The 12,190-nt window shown below is 42.6% G+C and overlaps 1 protein-coding gene across 1 annotated transcript; it reads left to right on the top strand.

Annotated features, from left to right (window-relative positions):
• Positions 1-1,103: 1,103 nt before the first annotated feature.
• Positions 1,104-11,755, top strand: ubl3b (ubiquitin-like 3b). Its single transcript, XM_019871383.1, has 6 exons — positions 1,104-1,264; positions 1,567-1,680; positions 7,721-7,829; positions 8,865-8,951; positions 9,074-9,151; positions 10,321-11,755. Exons 2-6 carry the CDS (start codon positions 1,654-1,656, stop codon positions 10,371-10,373), a joined length of 354 nt encoding a protein of 117 aa, XP_019726942.1. The 5' UTR covers positions 1,104-1,264; positions 1,567-1,653; the 3' UTR covers positions 10,374-11,755.
• Positions 11,756-12,190: the final 435 nt, after the last annotated feature.

The following is a 12,190-nucleotide window of genomic DNA, read 5'->3' as shown; positions in this document are numbered from 1 at the left end:
AAAACTCAAAATGAGTGTCACACCTAAACAAAAGGATTTGTGCACATATTTCAATATATATATATATATATATATACACACTGTATAGATGTGGCAAAAGTACCTGAACTTTGTACTTAAGTAGAAGTAAATACTTGAGTAAAGGAAAGTATAGACACCTGAAAATGCAACTTAAAATGGTTGCACCACTCAATATGTCCCGCTCATACAGTTGATTCACCATGTCAACTCCACAAACATTTTTAAGATAGCGATTGTATGGGAGGGCACAAGGTGTGCTCCATGTTGGTTATTGTTGGTTATTGTTTACCTGGCTGACAACAACGTGGTGTGTTCTTTTTCAGTTTTATTATTCTAATTATCAATATAGAAGTAGATAAACAGGAAGCATGGAAATAACATGTGGCAGCCAAAGTAACATGTATGATATGATGGCTCATTAGATTTAGAACCTAAAATTCATGTTTGATGTGTGTTTTTTTTCTTCTTCGCTGATCACTTGTGTGATGATTAACATATTGTCCCAGTTACACTGAAACATACAAAGTACTGTGCAGTACAATTTGTGTGTTTTGTTACTCATCTTTAACTGTTGGTTGAATTTTAAAAAAGAAATATTGCTTTGATAGGAAGCTGGATGATTTATTAAACTGGGGATCCTTGCGGAGAGCTTTTATTAATACACTCGTGTGGGTTCATTTGCCCTTGATGGTTAATGTGAATGAGCAGAAAATGCACAGACATATCAAAGACAGTTAAAGACAGCTTCCAAATTGACTTTTTATTTAACCAAGAAATTTGAAATTTGTATTATAAAATTAATTAAGTCACACAACATTTAAAAGGTGCAATAACTACAATGCAGTACCAGTGGTATGAAGTACAAATACTTTGTGACAGCATTCAAGTTGGTTCATCAGGTATTTCTACTGGCGTATGTATTTTCTGACTTTTTTTATCCCGACATTTGAAAACATTTTTTTATTTTATATTACTGCCACCTCTGTCATAAATCGTACTATTATGTCAATTTTGTTTCTGAATGAACGGTCGTCGTGTCGAAACGTCATTTCCCGGCGTGCATTGCGGCTGTTTTGTGTGTTTACAATCAGCTGACATCCGGCGTCTTCCCGTCCATTAGCCGACGAGTTCTACATTCAGCCTTGTCCATCTGCACTCGATATTTACCCCCGTCAGAGAAGCGCCACTCGATGATTCTTCCACGCTGCTGAATGCGCATTTTGACCGCCGTCGTCAAATGCAGGTGAGCTCGACGTCAAGCAAATGAACGGCGTGGATTTTGCTCTTAGCCACTTAGCTTCCTAATAGCCAGCGGCGGCAGGTTTGGCGTTAGCTAATGCTAACGTTAGCCGAATCAACCCCCCCCCCCTTTCCTTTTCCGCACTTCGATGGGCTCGATTTTGTCAGGCACCCTGACGGATTTTATGTCAAATCTAGGTAGAACAAGCACTTGATATTACGACGCCGCCGTCCACATAATTGATGCCGTGCAGTTGCGTCGCTTGTAAAAGGTTATAAAAACGTCGTCGTGTTATTTGTTGCCAGGGCTCTGGCCCCGTCTGCTGCAGCTGAAGCACACCCGTCCTGCCTCCTCTCTGCTCCGGCTACGCTGCCTCGTCTCCTCGCTGAGTTATGAGCACCCACCGGGACCTTGACATGGTCAGTCAGCCTCACCAGTACATATTGTGCTTACCTTGGGAATCCTTTGCAATTTGCACCCATTGCTCAACGTTTCGCACATTTGATCACAATGACGTAACACGGTGAAAAAAGTCGAAGTGCTCTCGAATGACTTCACGAGTAAACAAACCATTTCAGTCATTTGACTTAGCCAAATAGGCGTATACCTGTATCATCAGATTCTGAATCTGAATTTCATACACCGAATTTAATCGCTATCAATTATAATTCATTTACACTTTTAAAATATAAAGAAAAAATCAACATCCAGTTCCAAAATCAGCCAAAAATTCAGCCGCAAAGCGTCACTTAGTCTTCCGGGTCACCAGGACAGCCAGGATAGGTGGCAGCCTCCAACGCCAGCCAATCGTGTGAAATGAATCACCTCTGAAAATTAGTTGTCCTTCATTCGATACGGCAGTGTGTGTATAAATAATAATAGTGCAAATATCAACTGCGTCTGATTCCTTGAAAAAAAAAGTTTTAAGATATGCCCCGCGCAGCGTTATTTTGGCCAGTTTTGAGCAGTTCACCTGATCGCTCTGACGTAACGCGCGTAGTAACAAAGCACTTTTCACTTATCACTTGTTTGTTGGACTGATTTGTTATAAAAATGTAATTTTAGATACCACTCCCAATCATGTCATGTTTCGTATTCTTCCTTCGACGAATAAAAAGACATTTACAGTGGCATTGGCCCGTGAATGCAACCAGCCTGAGCCTCCAAAAGACAAGGTCTCTGAGCCTCTACGTCTGAAAAACATGATCGTCCCTCACCCGATTTTATGTCTGCTCATGCCCACTTCAAACTCTCAAGTCTTTCAATATCATAATGACGGTTATGAACTTGAAGTTGTAAAAATACACAGCAAGGACGAAGTATATCACAGTCAGGAGGCACTTGTCGTTGATAAAATTCATGAAAGTAGCATCGGAAATGACGGAATGAGCCTTTGTGGTGGGTCAAAGTAACCTCAATGGACTTGCCCATGAGTTGGTCTTAAAAAAATGTGTCTGCGAATTGACCAATTTACATAAAAATCGGCAGAAGCCGAGAAAAATATATCATAAAGATACACTTAGGGGTTTGAAAAATGCTCGTCGTCACCGATAAGTTTTTTGGGCGGGGGGGGTTGCCTCCTATGAATTTGGAAAATGTTAGACTCTTGTGAAACATATGCCATATTTTCCGCACGATAAGGCACACCTCAAAGCATTCGATTTTCTCCAAAGCCGACAGTGCGCCTTATAATCTGATGCGCCTTATATATGGATCAATATTCTGATTTCTTGGATGTAGTATTTTAAATGTTCTGTAAAGCGCTTCGCTACAGCTGCAACGGTTGTGAAAGCTCTCTATTAAAAAAAGCTGTATTGCATTGTATTCTCTTTAGCGTAACTCCATCTAGTGGTTGCATAATGCAACCACAGCCGCTATTGTAGCTTCGATGCGCCTTATAATGCGCTGCGCCCTATATATGAAAACAGTTTTAAAATCGGCCATACATTGAAGGTGCGCCTTATACTCCGAAGCGCTTGATAGTGCGGAAAATACGGTACTTGCTCTTCGGAGGAATTTGCAAGTCACAATTAAAACAAGGACGTGTGTTCTTATGTCGCCGGTTGTGGTGTTTAGTTGGAGGGTGACTCATGCCAACAAAGTGAAACGCGGTAAAAAGCGCTTCCATCGGCTCTCAAAATGCGCAATCAAGAATGTGGCTTGTTCAGAGTGACCACTTCTGACAGGCAGTCAGCGCCGGGTAAAACTAATAAAAGGCTTAAATGGTTTCCGCCTTCTTCTCTGCAGTTGTAGTTTGAATGTATGAAGTGCCAGTTGAAAAGATGATTTCACGCAAGTTATTAATTTGCTTCCAAGAGAGATGGAACACTGGGCCTAATTTAAATTAGCGATGAGACAGAATTTCCCCAAAATGACACTCTGTTGATCTGGGTAGACTGGTCGATAAATACGTACGATGAAATCAACCCATTCTTGCTTTGTATGGACTTACATTGTGAATATATTTGGCCAGGCAAAGACTCCATAAATTCTGCTTAGCGACGCCAGCTAAACTTAGCTCCTCCCAGACATACACTGATTTCGCAACAGCCGAGATGCAGCGCGTCAATATACTTCCTTGACACCAATTACCGTTTTCCTATTAGCCAGATTTTTGGTGCCGCTTTGTGCACCTTGAGGCGTTACACAAAGAAACGTCAAGTCAATGCCGGAATATGTCACACCCTTGGCAAATGTTGACTTAGATACTTTTGTTCTACCAGTAAGTCTTCTTTTGATTGGAAATGATAAAGGGCGTCTGCCAGAAGACAATAGGATGATGGGAGGAAAAAATAAAATTCTCAGCTTTTATTGACATTTGAACAAAAAAAACGGTCTGTCCTAAATTATTGGTTCCCTTTTATAAATTCAGTCCATGGAAATAGCTACATTTCTGTACCATTCCCAAAGCTCCCAAATATTATATTTGTCTTTGCAGCATAGTTTTGTGAGTCAGTGACTTCATTTGAGGAGCAATTTTCAAATATTCTGGAGCAAGGTTTTTTTGTTTTGTTTTTTTGGTTCATTCCAGGGACCCGAAGCAAGGCTTTTATGAAGTAATACAATTATATTTCGTTTTTCTGTAATCAACAGTTTTATTTGTTCGTTATCTTGTTTATTGCAACAAGACTGTATTTTCTTGCAGAGAAGCAAAGCTAAATTAATTTATTAAAAAAAAAAAAGATGAACTGTGATGTCAGATGCGAAGATTTACTGTGCACACCTCAAAAGTTGAAATCACAACTCAGGACTCTGTTGTGTCATCAAACAAATAAGATTATTGATATTACAAATATTTCTTACAATCCATAATACATGTAACATTATAGGCCACTTCTCCTGGCTGACGGGAACCGCAAACTGAACTTGTTTCAATTCTGGTTATGATTATGGCGACTATGATTTTTTTTTTTCTTCACTGCCAAGTCCAGACAAGTATTCATTTGTCTTGCTATTATGTAAAAGCTGAGAACTATTTTTTTTCCCTACAACGATGCCTTTTTTTGCTTTGTTTTGTTTTTTTTTGGGCTTGTGTTGGTGGGTAGGTGTGCGGTTGGGCGGGCGGACGCGGGTCCAGGGTAACGGATTAACCAATGTCCGTAAACACTTGACTGAGACAGTGACTGCTGCCCGCGTGAACGCCATCTGTCTAATCTCGGTTAAAACATTGCCCTACTTTCCTTTAAAGGTTGCGACGGCCATTGATTGTACCCCGGCCGGCGCTTAAGTCCTGACCGCCGTGCCTCCTGTTCCCGAATTGGCAACACACACACACACACACACACACACACACAACCCACACACACACCCCCCCACACCCACACACACACACACACACACACACACACACACACACACACACACACACACACACACAGATCAATGTGTACGATTTTTTTTGCGGGTGGGTTTTGTCACTTGACAGGTATTTCTGTCCTGGCGAGTGTTCAGTTATAGCGGCGGCTAAATAAGCAAGCTCAGGATGTCGCATGTGCACGCGTAGATATGATTAAAGAATCCTTTCTTTCTCAAATCAGGACTAGAGGCAGCTTTTGGATGGTAAACGACACAAAGTGGGTTTTATGTGTGTCTTACATTTGGTTGTCGATTAACAAAGCAAGAAAACATTTACGAAAAAAAGGCTTTTTTTTTGTGTGTGTGTGTGTGTGTGTGTGTGTGTGTGTGTGTGTGTGTGTGTGTGTGTGTGTGTGTGTGTGTGTGTGTGTCAAGGTGGCGATGCGTTGAAATATGGTTGTTTTTTTTTTCTCATGGGGGCAGCTTACATTTGAAAAGTGTGGCTCATTAAAAATGAGCTTTTCATTTTTTGATGTTTTCATCAAGGTCAATTTGTGCTGGGTTTGTTATTTATTTATTTTTTTTTTTTACTGGCGTTCAAGGTTTTGAACTCAATTAAAACGTGGAAGCAGCAAGTGAATGTTAGTACGTTCAAAGTTTGTATAAAAACGTGTTTGTGTGAAAAGGCTCATCGAGGCTTTTTTTTTTGTTTCATTGGATTCATACAAACATATTAAAATGTGATCATCACAAGGATTTGTTGTATTTGGCAAAACGAAAAGGAGTTATGTTTCCCGTCAAAGGTGCATTAATCCTTCATGATGTCGGACATCTTGTCCAATCTAGAAGCGTGACTCTTTAGCGAAAGCAGTTGCTGGTGTTTTATTTTTTTAGGAAAATGTAAGACTATCAAGAGCGGCTAAGCCTTTGAGAGCCCCGCAAGCCCCTCATTATCACAATAAAAAAAAAAAAAAGTCATTCTAACAGCGTTTGAAGGATTTGATGTGCAGGCCCTTTGGATTGGAGAACCTCAAGGACGCTGTCGATGCAAGATGTTGCCACGGGAAACGGGGCAGATTGGAGCTTGTTTTCATTTGATGGCCGATGAAAGGGGGCACGGGGAGGGGAAGCTTGTTAATATGACATGGGTATGTAGACCCCACTTTGAGGTTATTCGGTTCAGAGGGGGGAGGGGCAACCGCGGGAAAGGGGGGGGGGGCGTATTTGTCAACAGATCAAGAGAGCGGGATTGCCCTGCCTTGACGTCACACCTCGTGGTGAAGTCTTTGTTCTTCTCACCTCGTCTCTTTCGTGACGCTCGCAAACCGTGAGCGAGTAGACACGACTGAAGTTGGGATGAGTTCCGCATTTCGTCTTTGGCACAAAAAAAAAAAAAATCACCTGAAAGCGTCGTGCATTTGTCTTCTACCTCCAGTGGAGGGAAAAAACACTTTTAACCACATTTGTTGATATTATGAAGCAGTTTTTTTCCACCCGGGAAATAATGGGAATATAGTTCGCGAAACGTTCTTGACTCACCTGCGGTTGTTAAAAATCCGCAATATAGAGAGACCTATAGGACAAGACAATGAAAATAGTTTCACGAAAATCTCACCCATTTAAAAGTTATTGCAAATTTTAAGTCTTTCGAACTTTTTTTTTTTTTTTTTTTTTTTGCAGCTGCGGTTCCAACCAAGTGAACAATTTTTAAAATATATATTTTTAATAGCATATCAGTGGTGCAGCACAAAATACCGACACAAGCAAATTCCATTTCTATCTCCTGTCTTATCTTACCTTTTGGCTGACTCATTGATTTCCTCTCAATCCAAATGTTACACGAACGGAACAATTAGACCAAGTGCTTTCCGATCACGTGATCGAATCGGCATACACTTGTCGAAACTTTTTCAAAAGTCCCGTCGTGGCTGTTCTTACTTTCTCGCACGAAAGAAGAAACGAGAACTTCTTACATCACTTGAAGGAAATGAACAATGACTTGCCAACATTTGAACTGTGAGCCTCTGAATAATTTCTCCATTTTGACGCATATTGTGTGTGTGTGTGTGTGTGTGTGTGTGTGTGTGTGTGTGTGTGTGTGTGTGTGTGTGTGGGTGTGTGTGTTTGATTTTTACCACCCTGAAGTCTTTTGGAATTCCTGCTGCATTTTCAAAAAAAAAATTTATGAAAGAGGTGACCCCGTTCTATTTTTAGTTCTTTGTCCCAGCATGTTACTTAGTGGTCGCCCCCTCCCCAATTAAAGCACCTCCCAAGCACACGTTAAAGCCCAACACCCTCCCTTCTTTGCTACGCCCTGGCCATGCAAATTTAATAACATGGCCCAGAGCTGTCTGGGACACCTGCGGTTAGCGCATTAGCCCGACAGACAGACAGAGAGGGATGCTTGGGAGCTGGCCGCCCATCCGGCCCCGCCCCTTTTCTCTGACGGAGTCTGGCAAACGGTGCTCATTCGGGGCGGCGGCGTCAGAAGGGTGGGGATCGGCTGCGGGGCTAAATCTCATTAGAGCGGAATGCCCGTCTCCTCGTCGTGTCCCCCCGTGCCGGCCGAGGTTAGAGGAGGCGGACCCGTTCGGCCGGGGACGGATTCCCGGGATGCGATGACGGTGTGGTGTTGCTAACGAATATGATGTTTTGATGTCTCAGGTGCACCTTCGCCTCATCCTGGTTAGCGGGAAAACGCAGGACTTCACCTTTTCGCCAAACGACTCGGCCACGGACATCGCGAAGCACGTTTTTGAAAACTGGCCCACGGGTGAGGTTCTTGTTTGCCTTCGTCAAATGACCTGAAAGAGTTTTTTTTTTTTGTTTTGTTTTGGGGGGTTTTCCTAACCAAAGTTGCGCCACCGAGCAAAAACTGCGCGTGCGAGCGAGTGAGACGTCATGTTGAAATTTCCTGTCAGGTCTAGGTTTCAGCGTCAGTGTTTACCCAAGGCCGCAAGTATTACAGCACCAACCATGATGGTGCTGCTCACAGATGTCTTCTCTGACTGTGTATATAGAAAAATTCCTCATAATATATGATGGCTGACCAGTCTTATTGATCAAAATGCACATGAGCACATCAGCGGGCCACCTAGGCCACCACTTAATTAAAAAAAAAAAACATCCGCACTCTCCCCCCCCCCCCCCCCCCCCCCCCCCCCCCCCCAGTAGCTAGATAATGGAATTTAAAACAATACATGACAAAATACCTGTGGAAGTAATCGTGGCGTGATCGACTTAGTGGCCAGAACGTACGCTACTTATGTAGCGCACAAGGGGTCAGTGAATGGGATCGATGCATAGTAGGTCTAAAATGCCAAGAATCAATTTAAGTAGTTAAAACTCAAAATTTTGAGCCTTAGATATTTTTTGAAAAAAGCGAGAACGTGTTGATTTGATCACATTATGCGAAATTTGTTCTGGTGTCCCTGGTCTCGGGCCAGCAACAGCGAACTTCAGGTGGCCCGATGCTGCCAGGCCTTGGAACCGGGTCGTCGGGCCACCATTAATGTCGGACACTGGAAGAACACTTTTCATCGCACGTGTTTGAGGCGTGAATGAATGAATAAAATCATGAGTCTCCCCTCGGCCTCCCCCGTGGATAATTCAATGCAATTGTACGCATTGTAAATATTTTGGCTCCGTTATACTTCTTCTGTCAGTTTTTTTTTCTAAACTTTAAGCCTGGGTTGTTTGAAGGCGTGCACTATATTTTTATGAATATGTGAACGAAGGGTGACTCCATTTCCCCAGAGCAATTTATGCCGTAACTCTCATCTCTCCCAATTTCTCTTTGTCTATCCAGGATGGGAGGAGGAGCGGGTAAGCAGCCCGAGCATACTGCGCCTCATCTTCCAGGGACGCTTTCTTCATGGCAACGTGACCCTCGGAGGTGAGACTCCCACTTGATTTCTTCCACTCCAGACTAAAACGTCCCGCTGTCTCCTCAGCCGTTTTCCTGTTTCTTATCATTCGCCGAGAGATGACCGAGAATCACCGTATTGTTTCTTGCAGCATTGAAGCTGCCCCCGGGGCGAACCACTGTCATGCACCTGGTTGCCAGGGAAACACTGCCAGAGCCCAACTCTCATGGTGAGCACACAAAATAGACCCGCGCGCCGCGCGTCCATAATGCCGTGCTGGATTTAAATCCCAGGTTACACGCTGTCGTCGACCAACTTCCTCACTGCCGGTCTTGACTTGATCTCATTTCCTTATTTGCACCCTCCTGGGTGCTTTTATCCTCACTTCAACCTGATCTCATCCCACCGGAGATGTCATCGCTTGAGGAGAGACAAATGTGTACACGAGCGTTGGAAAGCAAAACCGCGACATGGATTTGTGATTTTTAAATCCTAAACGAGTTTGATTGGCAGCCCTAACTGTTTTCTTAGCACCTCGGGGTGCAAAAATCGCAGAATACCGTATTTTCACGACTATAGAGGCGCACTTAAAAGTCTTAAATTTTCTCCAAAATGGAGAAGGGACTTTGCCAAGTTAAGAAGATGAAGCTGAGTTTCATTTCATTTTACGTTTAAGAAAAGAGGTCGAGGCATACGACACTTCTCAGGCAGTTCAAGTGTCCAACAAGAGAGTTTGTAGCTTTACTCTCGAGCTAATTTCAACACTTTGGGATGTTTCCATGAGTTCTTGGACATTTTTCTGCCCAATAATAACCATATGTTGATGTTTTGAGCAGTTGCCACAACCAAAACAATGGAGGAATTGGGCTCCAAATAGGCCCTATTATTATTATTATTATTATTATTATTATTATTATTATTATTATTTTAAGCGCTTTAGGATGCATGAGATAAACTCAATTTTAGTGTGCAAATAGAACTTATCAGGTGTATCCTTTTTTTTTTTTCCCCCATTATGCCGACACACAACATCCACGCAACTAATATTAAGTTGTTTTTTTTTTGGGGGGGGGGGGTTCTTGTTGAAGTTGCATTTTAAACTTGTGATCCCTCCTAAATGCTGCGCCTTGCATTTTTACTTTGCTGGTTCTTAGTACGTGTCAATAAAATTAATTTATATATGTGACTATTGCTGAGGACAGGATTTAATTTCCCGTACGGGATGAATAAAATATCCCGATTGATATCCAGCTCGTACTTGACATTTGAGAGTATTTCCTTACAGGGAAAATTGCATCAAACACAATATAGCCATTCCTGAATTATCGTCATCATCATCATCATCATCATCAACAATCTCACTTCTTCTCATCTCTGCTTTCCTTTTTTTTTTTTTAGGTCAAAGAAACAGAGAAAAAACCACAGAGAGCAATTGCTGTCTCCTCTTGTAAGGAAACCGCCCTTCCCCTACACCCTGATATAAATCCATTATACGATATCAGCACACATACACACACACAGAAACATACACACGTGCGTCCTCTTGCCAGTCATCCTGTCAGCGGTGGACGAAATCACTGGAAGTCTAGTTGATGTTTTTGTTTCGTCCTGTCGGCTTTTCTTTCTTTCTTTTTTTTTTTTTTTTTTGTGCCAACTTCTTCATGCATAACGGTTAACTCCAAATATTTCAACATCTGCATTTGTGCCCGAACTGAACTGCTGGACCCCCCCCCCCCATCCCCCCTCCACACACACACACACACACACACACACACCTGAATAGGGCCCGGATGCTTTTTTTGTGGATACCCAGCTCTGACTGAACGCTGTTAACCCCTTAATGCACTTAACCCCATTTCATGGCAAGTGTGTATTGTTGTTCATCCTGCGCCTCCCATCGCCTCCTCCACGGAAGTTACTTTCTCTCAAAACACAGTACTTGTGCCATGTTCTTCATCCCACGTTTCTGCCTCAGCACCGGTTGGCATCTGTGCCATGAAAATCTTTGTTTCTTTGTTCGGACCAACGGAAAAAGGGGCAAAAGAAAAAGGAAAAAAAAAAAAAGACTCAAGGAAGGAAAAAGGAAAAGGGTCGGCCTCGTCGGCCTCAAAAGGGAACACGCTGTGTGCCCTGTGGGTCACAGCAGGCCAGTCGAGCTGAAAGTTGAAGTGGGATTCTTTGGGGGTGGGAAAAGGAAATTGTGGATTTGCCCTCCTGTTTAGTTGAATGCTGTCACTACTTCTCGTTTGCCTTTTATCGTGGAATCCAGTAATATCATTAATATTGAAATTTAAATATATCGATTTTTATCTTGTGTATAGGTATTTGTGTGCGAGTGCGTGCGTATGATTGATGCTTGGTGGCGGGGGGAAACAAAAGAGCGTCACCGACGGAGCGGTGACGAGCTTTGCTACCAAGTGGGAAAAAATTGAACTGTTTTACGTTTCCGAGTGCCCTTTGCATTGTGATCTTTTTTTTTTTTTTTGTCTTATCAGTGTCACTGCTATGAACTCTAGTCCATATGAATTCATGTACAGACTAACACGCAAAGTGGGCTCTCGGCGCTTGTATGATAACGTGATCAATCTTGAAATTAGGCAAACGCGCCCCACTTTTTACTCTGGAGAAAAGCTTGAACGGCTGCCTAATGTCTCTCCTCATGTCATCTGTTTTATACACGATGTACTTTAATAGGCTGTCTTTGAAATGGTTGACTTTTGGTGAATTAAGTATTAAGATGACCTCTGGATTGAATGGCATATTGTATAGAAGTGTGAATATTAATAATAATAATAATGAATTCTGTCTGAAATAAATTCCTCTCACCCATGTAGCAAATGCTTTCATTTTATTCAAGAACCTTCTGCAATATGTTTTCATTAACCTCGGACTTCCCCAAGGTGTCCGATTTCTTTTGCTCAATAGCGGAGTTGTCTAAGTTCATGTGAATGTTTTCAAACCCACCAAAACACCTCTCATACTCGCCCCCCCCCCAAAAAAAAACTCCCACACAGCAAAAAAAAATTCTCAGGCTCACCACCAAACAAAAAAGAAAAATCTCGCACGCCAATAAAACTCAAGGGTGAGTGGTTTTAGTGTGTGTGTGAAGGGTAGGAGTTATTTTTGGCCCGTGTGGCACCACCTGCTGCTCCGGCACAAGCAGTTGTCTCCCTTTGCACTTCCATCATCAAAGTTATTCATTCATTCATTTTCCGATCCGCTTCATCCTCACAAGGGTCACGGGGGGTGCTGGAGCCTCTCCCGGCTG

Source organism: Hippocampus comes, unplaced genomic scaffold (assembly GCF_001891065.2).
Source record: "Hippocampus comes isolate QL1 unplaced genomic scaffold, H_comes_QL1_v1.1 scaffold83, whole genome shotgun sequence".
NCBI classification, from domain to species: domain Eukaryota; kingdom Metazoa; phylum Chordata; class Actinopteri; order Syngnathiformes; family Syngnathidae; genus Hippocampus; species Hippocampus comes.
The sequence above is the reverse complement of the archived record's forward strand: the minus strand, read 5'-3'. Positions and strand labels throughout refer to the sequence as shown.